The sequence below is a fragment of the Dysidea avara genome, chromosome 3 (assembly GCF_963678975.1).
Source record: "Dysidea avara chromosome 3, odDysAvar1.4, whole genome shotgun sequence".
NCBI lineage: Eukaryota > Metazoa > Porifera > Demospongiae > Dictyoceratida > Dysideidae > Dysidea > Dysidea avara.
Window position 1 is genome coordinate 41,632,408 of NC_089274.1, and position 23,313 is coordinate 41,655,720.

The 23,313-nt window shown below is 38.6% G+C and overlaps 1 protein-coding gene across 1 annotated transcript in view; it reads right to left on the bottom strand.

The window, feature by feature from the left end:
- LOC136248518 (E3 ubiquitin-protein ligase rnf213-alpha-like) overlaps positions 1–23,313 on the bottom strand; it is a 226,598-nt gene that overhangs the window by 77,021 nt on the left and 126,264 nt on the right. The window contains exon 29 of the mRNA XM_066040292.1: positions 14,586–14,693. Within this exon, the coding sequence (XP_065896364.1) occupies positions 14,586–14,693 (108 nt within the window). The remainder of the gene's footprint in view (positions 1–14,585; positions 14,694–23,313) is intronic.

A 23,313-nucleotide genomic window follows, 5' to 3' on the forward strand; every position in this document is an offset into this window, starting at 1 on the left:
TGTGGCTGCATTTTCTACAGGGTGATTTCTTTGCAGCTGAACTCTCTACATGGTGGTTTCTTTGTAGCTGAACTATGTACAAGGTAATTTCTTCTAGCTGACCTCTCTACAGGGTGATTTGTTTGTAGCTGAATTCTGTACAGGTGATTTGTTTGCAGCTGAGCTCTTTACAGAATGATTTCTTTGTAGCTGAACTCTCTAAAAGGTAACTTCTTCTAACTGATCTTTCTACAGGGCAATTTGTTTGTGGCTGAATTTTCTACAGGGTGATTTCTTTGCAGCTGAACTCTCTACTTGGTGGTTTCTTTGTAGCTGAACTATGTACAAGGTAATTTCTTCTAGCTGACCTCTCTACAGGGTGATTTGTTTGTAGCTGAAATCTGTACAGGTGATTTGTTTGCAGCTGAACAGAATGGTTTCTTTGTAGCTGAACTCTCTACAAGGTAACTTTTCTAGCTGATGTCTCTACAAGGTCACTAGTTTGTAGCTGAACTCTCTACATGGTGGTCTCTTTGTAACTGAACTTTCTACAAGGTGACTTCTTCTAGCTGATCTTTCTACAGGGTGATTTGTTTGTAGCTGAACTCTCTACAATGTAACTTCTTCTAGCTGATCTCTCCACAGGGAGATTTGTTTGTAGCTGAACTCTCTACATGATGGTTTCTTTGTAGCTGAACTCTCTACAAGGTAACTTCTTCTAGCTAATCTCTCTACAGGGAGATTTGTTTGTAGCTGAACTCTCTACATGATGGTTTCTTTGTAGCTGAACTCTCTACAAGGTAACTTCTTCTAGCTAATCTCTCTACAGGGAGATTTGTTTGTAGCTGAACTCTCTACATGATGGTTTCTTTGTAGCTGAACTCTCTGCAAGGTAACTTCTTCTATTGATCTCTCCACAGGGCGATTTGTTTGTAGCTGAACTCTCTACATGGTGGTTTCTTTGTAGCTGAACTCTACAAGGTGATTTTTTCTAGTTGAACTATCCCTTTCCATAGTTGCATGAACTCCCTACAAGGTAACTTCTTCTAGCTGATCTCTCTACAGGGTGACTTGTGTGTAGCTGATCTCTATACAGGTTTCTTATTTCTAGCTGATCTCTTGAATTCTCTTCAGGGTGACTGCTCTATTAGGATGACTGCTCTATTAGAGTATCTCGATCTCGCACTTGCTGCACCAAGTTGGATTTCGTGTTATAACTCCGTAGCTTTAAGTCTGATTCTTCTACACCATTGATGATCCTTTCTAAGATGATTACTCCATCTGTACAACGATTTTCAAAGCATTACCCCAAGCGCTTTATCTGGTAGGCGTGGCAAGGAGTCGTTTTTTTATTAGCTAATCTCGATTGCATAATTGTTATACACTGTTGGTTTTTTCGTTGTATCTTCCTGTTTTTTAGCTCGATTTCTTTCAAACCACAAAAGGTTTGAGGTTCAATAGTTAACCTATTCACCCACCGATTTTCAGCTTCTTCCCATACGCGGTTTACCCTGTAGGCGTGACAACATATTGGTGTTATTTTTCATGAATAATCACTCATAACTCTTTGCCTGTTTATCGTATTCTAGCCAACGTTGGTACCGAGATGCGCCTTTATATCCCCCTTCTGTGTGCCAAATTTCAAGGTAATCGGATATGGCGTTTGAGTTTTATAGCAGTTTTTGTAAGTATGCGACAAGAAAAAGAAAAATAAGAAGAAAAAAAACCCGAAGAAACTGAGCCAATTTTTGAAGTCGCATATCTCGGGAACACGAGAAGCGATTTTGCTCAAATTTGGAATGTGGAGTGCTGTAGTAGGAGGGCATGTCCACAGCAAAAATCGTCTTGTTTCATCAAGGAAGCACAGAGCTACGGAGGTGCGAAAATTGCGTTTTCTTTCTTCCTGTCAATATACTCACGGGTGTTACGCGCTGGCTTCTTGGGCCACACGACACACTACCGTGTGTCTTGATACAAGGTGACTTCTTCTTGCTGAACTCTCTACAGGGTGAATTGTTTGTAGCTGATCTCTCTACATGATAGTTTCTTTGTAGCTGAACTCTCTACAAGGTAACTTCTTCTAGCTGATCTTTCTACACAGCAATTTGTTTGTAGCTGATTTCTCTACAGGGTGATTTGTTTGCAGCTGAACTCTCTACATGGTGGTTTCTTTGTAGCTGAACTCTCTACAAGGTGACTTCTTCTAGCTGAACTCTCTACAGGGTGATCTTTTTGTAGATGATCTCTCTACAGAGTGATTTGTTTGCAGCTGACCTCTCTACATGATGGTTTCTTTGTAGCTGAACTTTACAAGGTAACTTCAAGGTAACTTCTTCTAGCTGATCTCTCTACAGGGTGAACTGTTTGCAGCCGAACTCTCTGCACGGTGATTTAAACGCTCTACAGGGTAATTTCTTTTCAGCTGAACTCTCTACATGATGGTTTATTTGTAACTGAACTCTCTACAAGGTAACTTCTTCTAGCTGATCTTTCTATAGGGCGGTTTGTTTGTAGCTGATTTCTCTACAGGGTGATTTATTTGCAGCTGAACTCTCTATAGGGTGAATTCTTCTAGCTGAACTCTCTACAGGGTGATCTTTTCGTAGCTGAACTCTCTCCAGGGTGATTTTTTTCAGCTGAACTCTCTACATGATGGTTTCTTTGTAGCTGAACTCTCTACAAGGTGACTTCCTCCAGCTGATCTCTCTACAGGGTGATTTGTTTGCAGCTGAACTCTCTACAGGGTGACTTGCCTGTAGCTGAATTGTCTATCAGATTAACTGGTTGTAGCTGAATTACCTACAGAATAACTTGCAATGTAATATAATTCTTTAATGGAGGAAGTTATAAACGTAGCCGAATTCTCTATTAGGGTGACTATTCTATTAGAGTATCTCGATCTCGCATTTGCAACACGTGGTTGGCTTTCGAATCATGACTCAGTGGTTTGTAATCCGATTCTTCTGTACTACTGCAAGGACTTTCTATGATGATTATTCCAGCTACACACCAATTTTCAGCTCATTGCTCTAGGTGGTTTGCCTGGTACGTGTGAAAACTAATAGTTTTTTTATTCATAAAAATCGATTGCGTAATTGTGACACAGGTTGGGTTTTGTGTCATATCTCCATGGTCTTTATCTCGATTCTTTTCAAACCACAAAAAGGCACTCCTACGATGGTTACTCCATCTACATAGCAATTTTCAACTCATTCCTTCAAGGGGTTTATCCTGTAGGCGTGACAGACCTTCGACCTTATTTTACGCGAATAATCGATCATAACTCCGTGAATGTCCAACGGATTCCTACCAAAGTTGGTACTGAGATCCGCCTTAATGAGTCCTTCAAGTGTGCCAAATTTCATCCCGATTGGAGCACGCATTCGTGTTTTATGGCGGATTTTGCGAAGTGTGCAAAATGAAGAAGTAGAAGAAAAAACGAAGAAATTAAAACGAAATTTTGTTCGTTCGTATCTCGGAAATGGCTGGACCGATCTTCTTCAAATTTGGTATGTAAACTCCCATAACTGGCCGGCACGTCTGTAGCAAATTTGGTTCCAATTGGATAAGGGATCACAGAGCTACATAGGTGTGAAAATTGAGTTTTTTTTCTTCCTGTCAATATACTCACGGTGTGGCGCGCCAGCTTCTTGGGCCGCACGACACACTATCGTGTGTCTTGATATAGATCATATCAGTTTCCTTAGCATGAATAGGCTTACTCTGCGCTTTTTGTCAATAAGCTTAACATTGATATCTACTCGAGAACTCCTCTAAATATATAGTGGAACTACAGTTACATGTGTACCAAGCAATGGTAAAAGTTAGGACTGTACTGATACCAATACTATATTGATATTGGTACCGATATTATGAGTATCGGTATTGGTCAATTGCAAGTCTATAGTACAGATACTTCACTTGAGTAGTGTAAGCACTAGTAAAAGTACTATAAGTAAGTACTATTAAAAGCACCTAACTAACTATAATGATTTTGTAGACAAGTGGAAAGATCCTGGACTACATTATGAGTAGCTCTGAGTTCAATTCTCCAAGTGATTACGCATTTTTTCATTTTTGAGGGGTTTCGGCACCACTTTTTTGGTAAAACATTTTTGTTGTATGATACTACTCTGACATTATAAAAAACAGACAAGTTTGGGTTTTGATCATTGTTTAGTAAATTCAACACAGCCATATAGTGATTACGCTATATAATCTTATTATGCTATATCTCACAATATTACAATTATTAAGTATCGGCTGAATATTTAATATCAGTTTATTAGAAAATCTGTATCGGAAATAGACAATAAATATCAGATATCAGTATCGGCTGTAAAATGTGGTATTGGTACAGCCTTAGTAAAAGTGTTCAGATAAGTGAATTGTTCGGATAACTGAAGCCCATAGATTTATATACAGAGCTCTGTTGAAATACTCTAATAGAACATACACTTGTACTCAAAATACTCTAATAGAACAGTCATTTCCAATTTCGGATAAACAAGGGTCAGATAACTGAGAGTTTACTGTACATTCACTTACTTCTAAGCTTATGACCCAACCTGACCACCATTTGTGCGAACATTATTACACAACCTCATAGATGGCTGCAACATAGTCCAGGCAATCTGCTAACTACCAACCAGCTATCCCTTGATGCACCTATCATAGAAGAAAGTCAAGCAGGCTGAATTCTTGGTCCCCTTTTGAGAACCCCCACTCCCCTGTTTCACTTATCAGGCTTTAACTTAGTCTTTAAACATGACAGTGGCTGGAAAATCATATGCCACCTTTCAGCACTGTAGCCTGGACAATGCATATGCAATCATCAACTCTATTGGCCCAGGTGCCCTCATGAGCAAAATTGATCGAAAGAATGCATCCCTGTTCATCCCCAGGACTGGCACCTCTTAGAAATATGATGGAGACAAGTTTTACATAGAAACATTTTTACCTTTCAGTCTGACGCTAGCACCATAACTCTTCAACCAGTTCTCTGGTGCTCTGCACTAGATATTCCAACACAGTTATGCCATCCACTGCATATTGCACTATCTCAATAATTTCTTCACAGCTGGTTCACCTGCCACCCAGGAATGCCTTGCCACCATGTTTACAGCTTGTAATAAACTTACAGTAATGCACCTGTTAAGTCCTCAAAGATATTAGGACCCATCACCTACCTCACATTCCCGGGAATTATAATTTACATGGCTACTGAGGATGGAAACAGGACCTAATCAATTCACTGAAATGTCTGCTGCAAAATTCATTACGTAAGGACAAGAACTACAAAAATGGGAGCCATTGGTAAATTTTCATTCGCATACAAGGCGATACCAGTTGTAGAATTTTTTTGTGTAGACTTATTGGTAAGAGTTGCTTAGTGTCCTGTCTTCATCATCAGCCAAAGAAGCCAACCTAGACATTTATTGGTAGCTGCAGTTTTTGCCAGGGTGGAATGGCACCTCTCGCATCTTAAAAACTAAATGGACTGCTTCAACATGCAACCATGCAACTGTTCACAGATACCTCTGGTTCAGGGTGCCTTTTTGATGGATCCAGGAACAATGGTCAGCTGAACACCTCCACAGGATAATCATGTGGAAGGAGCCGTATACCATCACAGCAGCAGTCAACACATGGAGCCACCTATGGGAGTGCAAGAAGATGCTTGCTGTGACAGTGAAGTAGTTTGCACCATACAAGGTCTATCTTTGTGGAGTATACTTAGAACATCTGGAATGTGGCCACCATGATCCAACCAATGACCCTCTCCTGCACCTCTTGTGCAAAGGAATCAAGCGTTCTCAAGGAAATGTCTTCACAGTCAACTTATTAAAGTTATTGAAAACTCAACTACATGATAATAATGATTACACAGTTGTTGAGAAACGGCTCCTCTGGTCTGTTTTTACATTAGCATTCTATGTGGATACTTCAGTGCAAGCAAATTCACATCCAGCAATTTACAGTGGTCAGACATTCAATTTATACCAGTGTCAATCACATTACTTCTAAGACAATCCAAGAGTGACCCATTTTGATGTGGACATTCCATAACTTTTCAAGATACATCAACATCCACCTGTCCAGTGAGAGCAGTAATTGATTTGCTGAATGGTCCACAGACAGGAGTGGCATATTGTATTCTGGTGGTCACTTCAACCCTTTATCTCAAGAGCAACTAACATGTGCAGTATGCAGCCTCCTACAAGGTGTTGATTATGAACAACATTAATTATATCATGAAATTTATCAAGAAATCCTGGGGAATTGGACACAGTATAACTACTTGGTAACTGCTTGAAAATATTGTATTACTGAGAGGCTTAACCATTTCTTAGTTGTAACAGATCAGTTAACTGAGAGATCAGCAACGATTTTCTCCATAAACAATCACATTAACCAGGCACACATACCCTGCTTTCAGCTGGTTGCAGGGCATGTGCCTGCTTAAAACAGGCATAATGGCACAAAATAATTAAGGACGATGATTTTAAATATGGTAGGTACACTACACACACTGATTCGCAGCCAATTAAACATGTAGGTGCCTGAAGCAATAGTTCTATGCTAGCATAATAGCAGCATAATATAAATCTATTCTTGTGTGATGGAAACGATCAGCATACTATAATACAGCAGTCAGAAACTGTAATAGAGTAAGTCAGGAGTATAGTGACTTGACTGTTTTACTAGAACATGTTAATCAATGAATTTTCCAATAGGTAATGATATCATTACTTTTAAACAGTTTCTCAGTTATTATTATCTAATCAAAAACAGCTAAGCTGTAAAAAAAGGTGCGGCCCCAAAAAGGCCATGGTGAAAAAAGATGTGAAATCTAAGGTGGCGGCCAAGAAATGGCTGTGATGGTAGGTTAATGGTAAAAATTTTAATAACGACAATTCAGGTGAATTTTGTGCCAAGACCAAATTCACCTGAATTGTCGTTATTAAAATTTTTACCATTGATCTACCATCACAGCCATTTCTTGGCCGCCACCTTAGATTTTCACCATGGCCTTTTTGGGGCCGCACCTTTTTTACAGCTTAGCTGTTTTTGATTAGATTTCACTTCTTTTTGTGTTTTCTTTTCTTTACTCCGGTAAGAAGAAAAGATGAAGCAGATGTTAAATACTTTAAATATTTCTGATTTTATCAGTAAATGTACAAATTATATATATATATAATACATATATATATTACAGAACACTCTACACGGTGGTTTCTTTATAACTGAACACTCTACAAAGTAACTTCTTGTAGCTGATATTTCTACAGGGTGATTTGTTTGTAGCTGAACTCTCTACAAGGTGGCTTCTTTTAGCTGATATTTCTACAGGATTTGTTTGTACTGTAGCTGAACTCCCTGCATGATGGTTTCTTTGCAGCTGAAATCTCTACAAGGTAACTTCTTCTAGCTGATGTCTCTACAGGGTCACTTGTTTGTAGTTGAACTCTCTACATGATCGTTTCTTTGTAGCTGAACTCTCTACAAAGTAACTTCTTCTAGCTGATGTCTCTACAGGGTCACTAGTTTGTAGCTGAACTCTCTACATGGTGGTTTCTTTGTAACTGAACTCTCTACAAGGTGACTTCTTCTAGCTGATCTTTCTACAAGGTGATTTGTTTATAGTTGAACTCTCTACATGATGGTTTCTTTGCAGCTGAACTCTCTGCAAGGTAACTTCTTTAGCTGATCTCTGCACAGGGTGAATTGTTTGTAGCTGAGCTCTCTACAAGTGACCTCTTCTAGCTGATCTCTCTACAGAGTGATTTGTTTGTAGCTGAGCTCTCTACAAGTGACCTCTTCTAGTTGATCTCTCTACAGAGTGATTTGTTTGTAGCTGAACTCTCTACAGGTGATTTGTTTGTAGCTGAACTCTCTACATGGTGGTTTCTTTGTAACTGAACTCTCTACAAGGTGACTTCTTCTAGCTGATCTTTCTACAAGGTGATTTGTTTATAGTTGAACTCTCTACATGATGGTTTCTTTGTAGCTGAACTCTCTACAAAGTAACTTCTTCTAGCTGATGTTTCTACAGGGTCACTAGTTTGTAGCTGAACTCTCTACGTGGTGGTTTCTTTGTAACTGAACTCTCTACAAGGTGACTTCTTCTAGCTGATCTTTCTACAAGGTGATTTGTTTATAGTTGATCTCTCTACATGATGGTTTCTTTGCAGCTGAACTCTATGCAAGGTAACTTCTTTAGCTGATCTCTGTACAGGATGAATTGTTTGTAGCTGAGCTCTCTACAAGTGACCTCTTCTAGCTGATCTCTCTACAGAGCGATTTGTTTGTAGCTGAGCTCTCTACAAGTGACCTCTTCTAGCTGATCTCTCTACAGAGTGATTTGTTTGTAGCTGAACTCTCTACAGGTGATTTGTTTGTAGCTGAACTCTCTACATGGTGGTTTCTTTGTAACTGAACTCTCTACAAGGTGACTTCTTCTAGCTGATCTTTCTACAGGGTGATTTGTTTGTAGCTGAACTCTCTACAAAGAACTTCTTCAAACTGATCTCTGTACAGGGTGAATTGTTTGTAGCTGAACTCTCTACAAGGTAACTTCTTCTAGCTGATCTCTATACAGAGTGACTTGTTTGTAGCTGAACTCTCTACATGATGGTTTCTTTGTAGCTGAATTCTCTAAAAAGTAACTTCTTCTAGCTGATCTTTCTACAGGGCGATTTGGTTGCAGCTGAATTCTCCACAAGGTAATTTGGTTGCAACTGAACTCTCTACATGGTGATTTCTTGTAGCTGAGCTCTCTACAAGGTGACTTCTTCTAGCTGAACTCTCTACAGAGTGATCTTATCGTAGCTGAAACTCTCTACAGGGTGATTTGTTTGCAGCTGAACTCTCTAAATGATGAATTCTTTGTAGCTGAACTCTCTACAAGGTGACTTCTTCTTGCTGAACTCTCTACAGGGTGAATTGTTTGTAGCTGATCTCTCTACATGATAGTTTCTTTGTAGTTGAACTCTCTAAAAAGTGACTTCTTCTAGCTGATCTTTCTACACAGCAATTTGTTTGTAGCTGATTTCTCTACAGGATGATTTGTTTGCAGCTGAACTCTCTACATGGTGGTTTCTTTGTAGCTGAGCTCTCTACAAGGTGACTTCTTCTAGCTGAACTCTCTACAGAGTGATCTTTTCGTAGCTGAAACTCTCTAAAGGGTGATTTGTTTGCAGCTGAAATCTCTACATGATGGATTCTTTGTAGCTGAACTCTCTACAAGGTGACTTCTTCTTGCTGAACTCTCTACAGGGTGAACTGTTTGCAGCCGAATTCTCTGCAGGGTGATTTAAATGCTCTACAGGGTGATTTCTTTGCAGCTGAACTCTCTACATGATGGTTTATTTGTAACTGAACTCTCTACAAGGTAACTTCTTCTAGCTGATCTTTCTACAGGGCGGTTTGTTTGTAGCTGAACTCTCTACATGATGGTTTCTTTGTAGCTGAACTCTCTACAAGGTGACTTCTTCTAGCTGATCTCTCTACAGGGTGATTTGTTTCTAGGTAAACTCTGTACAGGGTGACTTGCCTGTAGCTGAATTGTCTATCAGATTAACTGGTTGTAGCTGAATTCCCTACAGAATAACTTGCAATGTAATATAATTCTTTGATGGAGTAAGTTATAAACGTAGCCGAATGCTCTATTAGGGTGACTGTTCTATTAGAGTATCTCGATCTCGCATTTGCAACACGTAGTTGGCTTTCGAATCATGACTCAGTGGTTTGTAATCCGATTCTTCTGTACTACTGCAAGAACTTTCTATGATGATTATTCCAGCTACACACCGATTTTCAGCTCATTGCTCTAAGCGGTTTGCTTGGTAGGCGTGAAAACTAATAGTTTTTTTATTCATAAAAATCGATTGCGTAATTGTGACACAGGTTGGGTTTTGTGTCATATCTCCATGGTCTTTATCTCGATTCTCTTCAAACCACAAAAAGGCACTCCTACGATGGTTACTCCATCTACATATCAATGTTCAACTCATTCCTCCAAGTGGTTTACCCTGTAGGCGTGACAGACCTTCGACCTTATTTTACGCACATAATTGGTCATACCTCCGTGAATGTTCATCGGATTCCTACCAAAGTTGGTACTGAGATTCGCCTTAATGAGCCCTTCAAGTGTGCCAAATTTCATCCCGATTGAAGCACGCATTTGTGTTTTATGGTGGATTTTGCGAAGTGTGCGAAATGAAGAAGTAGAAGAAGAAAAAAACGAAGAAATTAAAATGAAAGATTGTTCGCTCGTATCTCGGAAATGGCTGGACCGATTTTCTTCAAATTTGGTATGTAGACTCCCATAACTGGTCTGTAGCAAATTTGGTTCCAATCGGATAAGGGATCACAGAGCTACATAGGTGTGAAAATTGCATTTTCTTTCTTCCTGTTAATATACTCACGGCGTGGCGCGCCGGCTTCTTGGGCCCCACGACACACTATCGTGCGTCTTGATCCATGCAGCTTACTCATAAATAATATACTAGGCATAATTATAAATACACTTTACTATAAATTAAATAATAGGCTGGTGCCTAGTTCTGGCCAAAGGCAATGATTTTTTTTTCTGTAAAGAAGTAGTATGATAATGTAGAGGTGGATTTGAGCTCTAAGAGTTTAACATTTACTATATTTGTTACTTTTAAGCTGCTTCTGTATATGTAACAGAATTTGTGAAGAGGGGTCTTCCACACACATTGAATTTACCATCTTTGAACTTTATATGAACACCCTAATTCACTTTAAATTTGGTCAAAAGTAAGCCACAGCACAGCTTAAGAAAATTCAAATTTGTATGTAATTTTGCAATGGAGTTATTGGCTTTTAAGTTCATAGAATTGGTGGATGTACTTTGTTCACAAACCTGGTCACATACATAATGTTGATGGTAGTTTACCGAATTAAAAGAGCATATGTATATAGGGTCATTCCGTGTCAAATCAAGGAATTTAGGGTCACCTCTCGGATTTTGACGAAACTTGATGTGTTGTAGTACCTATGGTGCTTATCACTCATGCAAATTTTTAGCTCCATACATTCCATAGTTTCTGATTTATGACCACAAACATTTTGAATATTTCATGAAAATTTGGTCCATCTCTTGTTACAAAATCAATTGCAACCTTGCACCATGTAAATATTTGTAAACACAATTTTCAGTGATGGAAGACTGTTGATTGACCTTTCCAGTGATCCCTAAATTATGGGATATCTACTTAATTATGGTTAAAAAGTACTTCATTGAAAACTTTAATCCCTTATATTTTGAAAAATGCTGCTTGAAAATTTTCGAATTCTTTTGTAAATAATGATTGGGTCATAGTCTATGTTTGATAAAATTTTTGTGGTGGGACCACAATGGGCTCAAGAGATATAATGAATTATGTTGTGGTATGCGGTGGAATTTCTAGTCTATTATTGCTGTATTGGAGTGTACACCTCCAATAACCACTCGCAACAAGGCCATGCCAAGTTTGTCTTACAGAGTGAAGGTGTCTAGGTGCATTGCAATCTGTATTAATGACCACCTGTATTGAAAGGCCATCTATGTGCTGCAGTTAAGTTATACTTCTGTAATGTATAGCACCAAAGCATCAACCCTTTCTAGCAAATCCAAAAATGGTCCTTATTAGACAGGTTGACTATAAATTACAGATCTGACCACCATGTGTCTATGAACATCATGTAAATGTACCATCTCTTCACAAATACTTTCTTTATTAAGTTAAATACCACTGTAGTGGACTTAGCCATATTTAAGTTGCGTATGTGGCTACATAGATACATACAACAGAACTCCTTAGAAGGGATACCTGGATACCTTGATAACCAGGACACCTGTTTATACACTGTACTCCCACTCTAGTGGTGCACATACATTTAGACCAAGATACTTCTGTGGCTTCTGTAATATGAGCACTTTATTATGCTTCTAACAATGGAGGGGTTTTACCATACATGCATTAATTGTACCTCAATATCTGAAATTAATTACTACATTACTTTACATTCATGACCACTTTGAAGATCAAGTCATAAACTCATGCACATACTCACATAGGACATGCTGACCACATACTTAACATTTGCCTGTACTGATCTTCAAAGCGTCAACCCAAAATACTTTGAAAAACCATTTTAGTAATTACAGTACTATAAATCACACATTGAGGTGCAAGCAAGTGTTAATAATATAAAAACTATTGGTACAAGTAATGCATCTACTGTATATAGTGTAACTCTTTTATTCCCTGGACCATTGATGAAGTGTTCATTTTTGAGAAACCACAGATTTGACTTGGGCCCAAAATGTACGTACAATTATAAAGTAAGATCATGAAGCTATTAAGGTGCCCAGGTATCCTTTTTGAGGAGGTCTATTGTACCTATGCAGCCATGTACGTAACTTGAATAGTGTAGAGTGGGGATATGTATGTGAGTGCACTACGGCAAGATTTTACTTAATAAATAAGGTATAACTGAAGAGATGGTACAACGTTAATGTGTTTATGGATGCATGATAATCTCATTTATAGTCAACCTGTCTAATAAGGACCATTTTTGGATTTGCTAGAAAGGGTTGATGCTTTGGTGCTATACATTAATATACAATTAAAGTATAAATTAGCTGCAGCTTATGGTTTTTCAATACAGGTGGTCATTAATACAGGTTGCAATGCACCTAGACACCTTCACTCTGTAAGACAAACTTGGCATGGCCTTGTTGTAAGTGGTTATTGGAGGTGTACACACCAATACAGCAATAATAGACTGTAAATTCCATCGCATACCACAACATAATTCATTATATCTCTTGAGCCCATTGTGGTCCCACCACAAAAATTTTATCAAACATAGACTATGACCCAATCATTATTCACAAAAGAATTCGAAACTTTCAAGCAGCAGTTTTCAAAATATAAAGGATTAAAGTTTTCAATGAAGTACTTTTGAATCATAATTAAGTAGATATCCCATAATTTAGGGATCACTGGAAAGGTCAATCAACAGTCTTCCATCAGTGAAAATTGTGTTTAAAAATATTTACACAGTACAAAGTTGCAGTTGATTTTGTAACAAGAGATGGACCAAGTTTTCATGAAATATTCAAAATATTTGTGGTCATAAATCAGAAACTATGGAATGTATGGAGCTAAAAATTTGCATGAGTGATAAGCACCATAGGTACTACAAACACACCAAGTTTTGTCAAAATCCGAGAGGTGACTCTAAATTCCTTGTTGATTTGACATGGAATGACCCTATAATCTTTGACAAAGCAATAATAGGATGTGTACACTTTGCATTTCTCCATTTTTTATTTGGCCGGCTGTGGGCGTGCGTCTGGTTTACTGAAATTGTTTTCATAAAAAAACATGTGTGTGTACCTATCTATCTACCTATCTATGTTTGTCTGTACGCACCCACGTGAGCAAAATCGTTAAATAATGGTAACAGCAGCTTTTACGTAAGGAGTAAAAGCGAAATGAAGTTTGTATTAAACTTCTGTACAGGTCAACTTTGCTCTGAGGTGGTTTCTTTTCGGCAGACTGAAATACGGGTGTGGAGACTTTCCTCAGACTTTGTAAACTACCTTCCCTTTGAGGTTTTCAGGCGTTTAACAACTGATAAACAACGGTGCAGGCCTCGTACACTACCAGGAAAGCCTATCGCTTTGAGTTGAAAGGGGGCGTATCCCTTACGCATGCGAATGTAAATGAAGAGTAGCTTTGAGGCTTTGTCAAGAGAATTTGTGGGAAAAAACACGATAGTCAAACCATAAAACAGTTTAGAAGATAGTTCTGTGCGTAATATGCTGGTAAATGCGGTTTGTTTAACAAGCGCTTCCTTAGCAATGCATAGCAACATAATTGAACGAATTACAGAAATTTCATGAATTATGAAATACGAGAATTAGCTAATAATATTATTGCACAACCCAAAATTACCCTATTGTAAAATAGTAATACATAGTTGTTAATTCATAGTGGCATATACTATCTATGGTTAATCCCAGATGAGTTAGCTAGCTGCATGGGGCCTGGTTTTTAGAAGTAGCACAACATCAACTTGTTTAAATCACAATAAATTTACAAATACATTGCAGATATACTACTAACATACACTTACACGCAGCTACATACATTCATACACACCTGTGCACCTCAGAAACGTAAAATTGCTTGTACAAGACAATCTCTAGACCTCCAGGTATGTCCCAACTACCCAGGGGTGTTGAATAACCTGTTAGTAGGCTTCAAATTTAGACCAGGTGAGAGAACTTCAGGAGTTTGGTTAGGCTATGAACAATATAGCAGGGCTCTGGGTCTAATGAACTGCATAGCATACTTAAAAATAACTTTAAAACCCAGATGTGTAGAGCACACTTTTTAAATTGTGCATGCAGTTTGTATACGTACATGTGGCCAGATACAAAGTTTGCAAGCTTATTTATGATTCAGCTTTGCGTTTGCTAATTAATTGTTTTAATGTTGTAGTGAACCTATGTGTAAACTGTAAAACACATGACATGGTGATGAAACAAACAGCTTAAAATAATTGCTGTTGAACATGTTTACCTGATTCAGTACATCATATAGACTTTCATAAAGGTGCTCAAGGTTAAGAAGTATCACAGTTCTCCCTGTGTCCATACAAAACTTGATCTGATTGATGTTTCTACATACCTGAAAATAACATACATACAGTTTGACAGTCATGCAATTATTAGGGAGAGAAACCATCCATATTGATGAATAACAAAGTTATGTTACAAAAGAAATAGATAGCTAACTAGTGAGTGAGTCCTCGGACACACACAACCACGGAAAAGGCAATAAAATGCTATTTTAGGCATTGCATTTTACAACATAGATACTGTAATAGAATACATTGTACTTCAAAAACATTATACAGTGGAACCTCTGTTAACAGACACCCCCTGAATGGCGGACAGCCTCTCTATAACAGACAATTAATAAAGTCTCAAATGCAACTTCCAATACCTGTGTGTACTAAACAGCGGACACCTCTATTCCGTAAACTGGACACTGCACGATTCCCAGACATGGCAAGCACTACAGTACAACACCTCGCTAATTGCGGACACAAGTAAGAAAGGTTCATTGCCAGTTACAACAAAAGTGTGAGACAAAGTGCTGAAGTTATGAGAAGCCATACAAATACACATACAAGTTAATGTTCTTACCCATGCCAGGTCTTCTTAAAATAGTAGCTGGTACACTGTCAGAATAAACTGCACAATAGGATAAACTACATAATCTGTATAGCTAACCATCTTGATAACTAATCAAAATACGGAGTAATCCGGACAAGTCTTTATGTAGCATGTATAAAATTTTTATGGTGCCTAATTGTCTGGCTAGTGTAATAGAGTCCACACACCATAGGTAACCCATGCTCAATGGACTTTATCCACAATGATGTCACGAACACAAGATGGCTGCGTTATTTGGGTACTAATGCACAGGCGCCTATGGAGAAATTCTTTCGATCGATCATATTTCAGCCAGGCAAGAAGATCTAAGCAACAGGTATGGTTACAAGACAATACAATAAACAATTTGTATCGCATTCTGGAAAATTTTTGAGATAACGTTGTGTGCAATAGTTTTTGTTATTTTATACCCATACCTGTTGGCTACTGGTTGGCATCTTGCTTCACAAGTGAAATATGATCGATCAAAACAATTTCTCCATAGGTGCCTGTACATTAGTATCCCAAATAACGCGGCCATCTTGTTGTGCATGACATCATTGTGGATAAAGTCCATAACATCACTTCTGTTGCCACATGGTACCATAACCCATCTTGTTCCACCACTTGGTCTGGTCTTGTTGTGCATTAAAACTGACAATTAAAAATTTTTAGAAAACCCCTTAAATAAGGACACCTCCATATAAAGGACATATGTCATTTCCCCAATGGTGTCCGTCTTAGAGGGGTTCCACTGTACTTCAAAAACAATTAGAAGCTCAATATTCTGACACCACCATATCTACAATTGTACCATATTTGGCTGGTATGAGAGTGTGTATATTTTCTCAAACAAAATTGTGCATGTGTATATATCCACATCCACATTATGTTTAAAGCAGCCAGTAAGCAACAAAATGATGGCAGAATAGATTAATTAATTTCATCAATTTTAATGCTGAATTTGTAGAGAGTGTTCAATCTACTGCTTCTAAACTATCATAATTTAATCTGTACTTTTACAACAAACTCTAACCACCATTTTTGCTTTTGTAGACTATTTAGACAGTGGAATTCCTTACCCCTATTGTGGCAATTAATTTAACAATGACAATACAATTCATCTTTCCTGCTTTTTTTTTCCGGGCTAGATGGACTGCCCTTGCCACCACCCCCAGCACTAGGTGTTAAAGTGCTGGACAGCTGGAAATACCAGCAATCAAACAAGGCCGCCAGACTCCAAGCGACCCTTGGAGTAGGCCAGATCAATGTTAGTAGTTGATGAACGGCCAACTGAAGAGCGATGACCCCTCAAACACATGTACAAACAAGACTCACCCTTCCCCTTTTACTCCATAAGTAGTAGTTAGTATAGGTAATCACACACATTCATAGGGGTGGTGCCACCAGCCAGTTGGCCAGGTTTCAACCTGATCACCTTTTGTAAAGATTACGATAATCTAATGGAGCAGTCATTTACTTTCTTAGATACTGTGATTATTCATCAAATATACTCCAAATTCATTCATAAACTTGCTCTTTTGAAACCTGTTCCTATGTTCAAATTAGAGCTGGAGCATGCTACACATGCTGCGTAAGCTCTTTACACTTTGTCCTACAATGCACCTACTTTACAATAATTGCAATATATACCACTTTAGTGTGGGAATTCAAAGGTGTCGCTTAGGATTTAACCACCATATTGCCCAGGCAATATCATGGCAACATGGTTTGCTCATGGCTTAGATGGCTACCAGTTCAAATATACTGTATGATACGTTTTGACTTGTTATATTGAGCATTTAATTATGGGTTTGGGTTTACAGGTTAGGCTACACTCAGTGTAGTTGCTAAGTTTTGACCATTACTAAATGACAGATGATCAGTAAAATAATTGTTTGGGTAATGTGTGGATACATATTTCTACCTACCACATGCCAGCCATTGAGCAGACCATGGAACACTGAACACAGAGGACAACTAGATTTAAATGGGTGAGTAACTTATAGTCCTAACTGTTTAACTTAATAATAATTAAGAGTGTTGCGTTTTTAATTTTAGCATCCTTTAAAATGCTGAAATTAAAAAACAAACAAACAAACAAACAAAAAAAAGAATTTCACAATTGCAATTTTCTGGTGCTGTGTGTAAAGTATAATGATGTGTTCTAATGGCTTTTAGCCAACACTATCAAAACCACTATCAATCATCAGATATTGATGTATAAAAGGAACAGGGTGTGTGCTCTGTAGTTCTTTCACCTATCAGGCAAGGATGCCTAGAGTGATATATCACTTATACCATTACTGCATCGGGTTTTGCTGATATATACATCCTTGGCTCTTGGCCCTCGTGCTTCAGGTTTATATATCTAATCCAAAACAGCCAAGCTGTAAAAAAAGAGTGCGGCCCTCAAAAAGGCTATGGTGAAAAAAGATGTGAAATCCAAGGTGGCGGCCAAGAAATGGCTGTGATGGTAGGTTAATGGTAAAAATTTTAATAACGACAATTCAGGTGAATTTTGTGCCAAGACCAAGCGGCACAAAATTCACCTGAATTGTCGTTATTAAAACTTTTACCATTAACCTACCATCACAGCCATTTCTTGGCCGCCACCTTGGATTTCACATCTTTTTTCACCATAGCCTTTTTGAGGGCCGCACTCTTTTTTTACAACTTGGCTGTTTTGGATTAGATTTCACTTCTTTTTGTATTTGTATACCCTAAAGCTGGTCATAGGCTGGATTTGGGACTTTTTAACCTATCTTTTTTTTCTTTGCCACAGGAATAAGAAACGATGAAGCAGATGTACTTTAAATATTTCTGATTTTATCAGTAAATGTACAAATTATATATATAACACATATATTTATCACAGAAATCTCCATGTTGGTTTCTTTGTAACTGAACACTCTACAAGGTCTCTCTACAGGGTGAATTGTTTGTAGCTGAACGATCTATAAGGTAACTTCTCTAGCTGATGTCTCTACAGGGTGATTTGTTTGTAGCTGAACTATCTACAAGGTAACATCTTCTAGCTGATCTCTTTACAGGGTGATTTGTTTGTAGCTGAAGTATCTACAAGATAACTTCTTCTAGCTGATCTCTCTACAGGGTGATTTGTTTGTAGCTGAATTCTGTATAGGTGATTTATTTGCAGCTGAACTCTCTACAAGGTAACTTTTTCTAGCTGATGTCTCTACAAGGTCACTAGTTTGTAGCTGAACTCTTTACATGGTGGTTTCTTTGTAACTGAACTCTCTACAAGGTGACTTCTTCTAGCTGATCTTTCTACATGGTGATTTGTTTGTAGCTGAACTCTCTACAAGGAAACTTCTTCTAGCTGATCTCTCTACAGGGAGATTTGTTTGTAGCTGAACTCTCTACAGGTGATTTGTTTGTAGCTGAACTCTCTACATGATGGTTTCTTTTTAGCTGAACTATCTACAAGGTAACTTCTTCTAGCTGATCTCTCTACAGGGAGATTTGTTTGTAGCGGATCTCTCTACATGATGGTTTCTTTGTAGCTGAACTACTTGCAAGGTAACTTCTTCTAGCTGATCTCTATACAGGTTACTTGTTTCTAGTTGATCTCTTGAATTCTCTTCAGGGTGACTGCTCTATTAGGATGACTGCTCTATTAGGATGACTGCTCTATTAGAGTATCTCGATCTCGCACTTGCTGCACCAAGTTGGATTTCGTGTTATAACTCCGTGGCTTTAAGTCTGATTCTTCTGCACCATTGAAGAGCCTTTCTAAGATGATTACTCCATCTGTACAGTGATTTTCAAAGCATTACCCCAAGCGGTTTATCTGATACGCGTGGCAAGCAGTCGTTTTTTTTATTAGCTAATCTCGATTGCATAATTGTTATACACTGTTGGTTTTTACTTTGTATCTTCCTGGTTTTTAACTCGATTTCTTTCAAACCACAAAAGGTTTGAGGTTCAATAGTTAACCTATTCACCCACCGATTTTCAGCTTCTTCCCATATGCGGTTTACCCTGTAGGCGTGACAACATATTGGTGTTATTTTTCATGAATAATTGCTCATAACTCTTTGCCTGTTTATCGTATTCCCGCCAAAGTTGGTACTGAGATGTGCCTTTATACCCCCCTTCTGTGTGCCAAATTTCAAGGCAATCGGATATGGAATTCGCGTTTTATAGCAGTTTTTGTAAGTGTGTGAAAAGAGGAAGAAAAATAATAAGAAAAAATAGACGAAGAAACTAAGCCAATTTTTGAAGTCGCATATCTCGGGAATGCTTGAAATGATTTCGCTCAAATTTGGAATGTCGAGTGCTGAAGTTGGAGGGAGTGTCCACAGCAAAAATCGTCTTGTTTCATCAAGGCAGCACAGAGCTACGGAGGTGTGAAAATTGCGTTTTCTTTCTTCCTGTCAATATACTCACGGGTGTTGCGCGCCGGCTTCGTGGGCCACACGACACACTAACGTGTGTCTAAGTCCCTTGCAGCCATGATATAACTATTAAATTGCAACCTGATCACTGTAAAATTCATTGCTCTGGCTTTGCACACATTGGAGTGCAATTAGGGAATACCTGGCAATTGTACAAGCAATAGTCAAAATTTCACAAGAGAAATTGAGTGCAATTTTAGCTGTTACAAGTACAACAGTTCTCTAATTGCATGAAAATGTGTGTGATTACATACTAATTATCAGGGGGGTAGGACAAGCCGACGTGAATTCGTAATGGCATTATGCAAGGCCCTTAGCGCTACTAAAATATATTCAAAAGAAAACAGATTCTTCTACCCTTCTATAGGGATATATCCAACACGGATGATTGTTTGTGGTTGTTTGATGAATGCGAGACCGTTAGTGGCAAATTGGTGATCACCACGTATCGTCATTTCGGAATGCTAATTTCTTCGTAACAGTTTTGTATTTCTTCACGGAAATCACACCTTCGTAAGTACAAACATGGTAGAACTCAAATATCTATCGAACCTTGTCGAACCTCTTCATCAATATTTTGTACAGTAACCATTCGCTCACGTGAAATATTTTCAAGCATCACTTACGTGCATTGCGTAATGCATGTGGGCTTGTCCTACCCCCCTAACTAATCATATTGTGACTATCCTTCATGCTTTTTAGTGAACATAATTCAGTGCAGTGTGGCCATTTAATTAATTAATTAATTAACTTCTAACTGGTGATTGCATCATATGCTCATACTTTTGTACTTAAAACACTTATGATATCATTACTTATTGCCCTTAAATGTCTCCACATATTAGCAAACCTGATTATGTATGCAAACTATCATTATTTGTTGCACTTAAAAGACTTCTGCTGATTTTGGCTAATTTGATTGGTTATTTATTGTATCATTTTCTTAGATTATTCACTTGCTGCTGCCACTTTAGTTTCTGCTGGATTTTTTTGTGGCTTTAGCTACAGTTGTTTTAGCCTCTTCACTTGTTGCTACATGGTGGCAATTCCTACATAGTGGTTACTACTTTGAATTGGCTATGCTGCTGATATTTCAACTTATTTATAACATTATTTGTGACCGAATTTGACAAAACAAGGCTTACACACATATCCACTTTTATGGCTTTGAAGCACCATAACACAATGTAGGAGTATGCCATTAGTTTCAAATTTTGACCTGGTATTTTACAATGCTATGGAAGAATTGTGTGAAAAGTTTAGGTCAATAGCTTAATGAGTAGTCAAGTTACAGTTTGTTGAAGCATAGATAATACACGTAATAAAGGATTGGCAACGCGCATAGCAACTATTAGACAATCCTCGTTACGGTCGCGTGACTTATTATGTAACTTATGCGCGTCTATTGTCATAGATACGGCTACCCGACATGAATGCTCCGCTTTATCGTTCCCAATTCTGCTGTTATTTCGCTATCCAGTAATAGAGAGGAACTACTCATGTAACCAGTATCGATTGTAGTGAGCTATCAACCAGCGGATTTTGGGCGCGGCAGCAACTTGGTGAGTCGTGGAGTCTTACCGTTTCACATGAGCATCGAAGGATTCGATGCGCTCCTGGTAGCCAGCTACAGTAGGTCATAATAAGGATGGACTATGTAAACCAGGATTTAAGCCGATTGTATGCTCGTTTAGGACTTCAGCAGCAAATACCTTATGTATCCAGTGGCAATGTTTTTTAATGGAGAGCTCGAGATGGGTATTGTATGTATATTGGGAATTTACTTCACCAGTAAACGCCAGGTACCCATTGATGTTGCTGTGACAGCTCACCAGGTCCCCAACTGTATACAGCTGGAGCAATGTGAACAAAGTTTCTTGCTCAAGGAAACACATAGTCAATCATATTGTAAAACATTTTGTATGCATGTTTCATATGTGCGTTAATCCTCAAACTGAGGCTGCACATTTTTGGAAAATAAATAAATAAGCTATTTAAAAAAAACACTAAATTTGCAAACCCAGGAACCAAACCTGGAACCTTTCAATTACCAGGCTAGTGCTTTAGCCACTTGGCTATGCTGCCTCAATGTCCTTGTCCCAACTTAGTGGTCGTTGTGGAACTTTGGGCTCTGCGACCTCTCCCTGTGAGATCTATATAGTCCCAGGAGGATTCTGCACAAGACTATAGTGCCTGAGTGGTGCACAGGCATCCCAGTGTTGGTTTTTTGGGTGGCAACAGGTACAGCTGCCGGCTTAGGCTGTGTGTATGTGTGTGGTGGAGGACAAGAACACTCCATTCTGTTTTTATCGTGTTGTTCACATGTGTGTCGTATTGCGTGGGTGACTAGGGTCACCAATGCCAGGGGTCAGTCACTCAGAAAATCCTCGAAATTCAGCTATCTTAATAATGCATGTGCTGTTGACAACTGTTACTGTGTGCTATGACCATGTAAAGTGAACAACTAAATAGTGCATTAAGCAAATTTCAATGGTGAGGAACATGGAACATCCATCAGTCATTTATCTAGCTAACTCCAAGCCATCCTGGACCTGGAAGCCTCACTGATTTTGTGTGATTCCAGAGTTCAGAATTTAAGATTTCTTTATGAGATTGTGTGTAAGAATCCCATGTCATTTCTGACTCTGAGGGTTGTGATGTTGCTGCTGTTTTATCTGATATGAATACTACTACTAGTGCTTGAATTCAATGAATGTAACACAGTCATAATTACCTTGACTGCTATACACTGGGATGTGGGACCTACTGGCAAATGCTCCACAGATGTACAGTGGAATCTCAGTTATCCAAACCTGTATGTCAAAATTGAATACTCTATTAGAGTAGCGAGTGTTCTATTAGAGAAGTTATTTTCATACTTTGCAATTGACTAACATTGTGTAAAGAGATTTTGTACAAACTTCAGGTATCTGAGCCGCAGGCATAGGTGGCGGAAAGGGGGGGGGGGGGGGGGGGGGGGCTAGGGGGCTGAAGCCCCCCCTCAGAATGATCTTGGAGTGGGGCTGAAAACCGTGATAAAGATCGAGATACTCTAATAGAGCAGTCACTCTAATAAAGTAGTCAGTGTGTAGCGAGCTATGTAAGGATTTTTATGTAGTTTATCAGCTAGAAATGGTAGCTGGTGAGGTGGAAAGCTCTTGTCAGTTGGTTGTGACCTTTTTTTTTTTTTTTTCACCTTACCAAACTATAGAAATAAGTGTGGGTCAGCCCAGCCCACCCCTCCCCCCCCCTCATATCAACTACTTGCTCCGCCGCTGGCTGCAGGTGGTGCCTAGGAGTTCAGATAACTAGTATAATATCTGTCCATTGTTTGTATCAGTTATTATAACAAAGTGAACTAGCTAGACTTAGTCCACATTAGTTTCCAGCACTTTAAGGGAATGTCTATTTTTGTGACAAAACACAAGGACGTCACTTGATATCCAGTGGATGGTATTTGCTGTGAGCTGCTACATTTATAGATATGCTCATCATTCCCTGTCTAAGCTTGAAGTCATGGTACACTACTCTTTACCACCACCAGCTCCTTCATGTTGATGATATGCTCCATTCCACTACACCTTTTATATCCCATTTTCACATACTTTGATGGCTAATGCCACATCTGAATTTGAGCTCATGCATATTTGCATAACACCACCATAACAA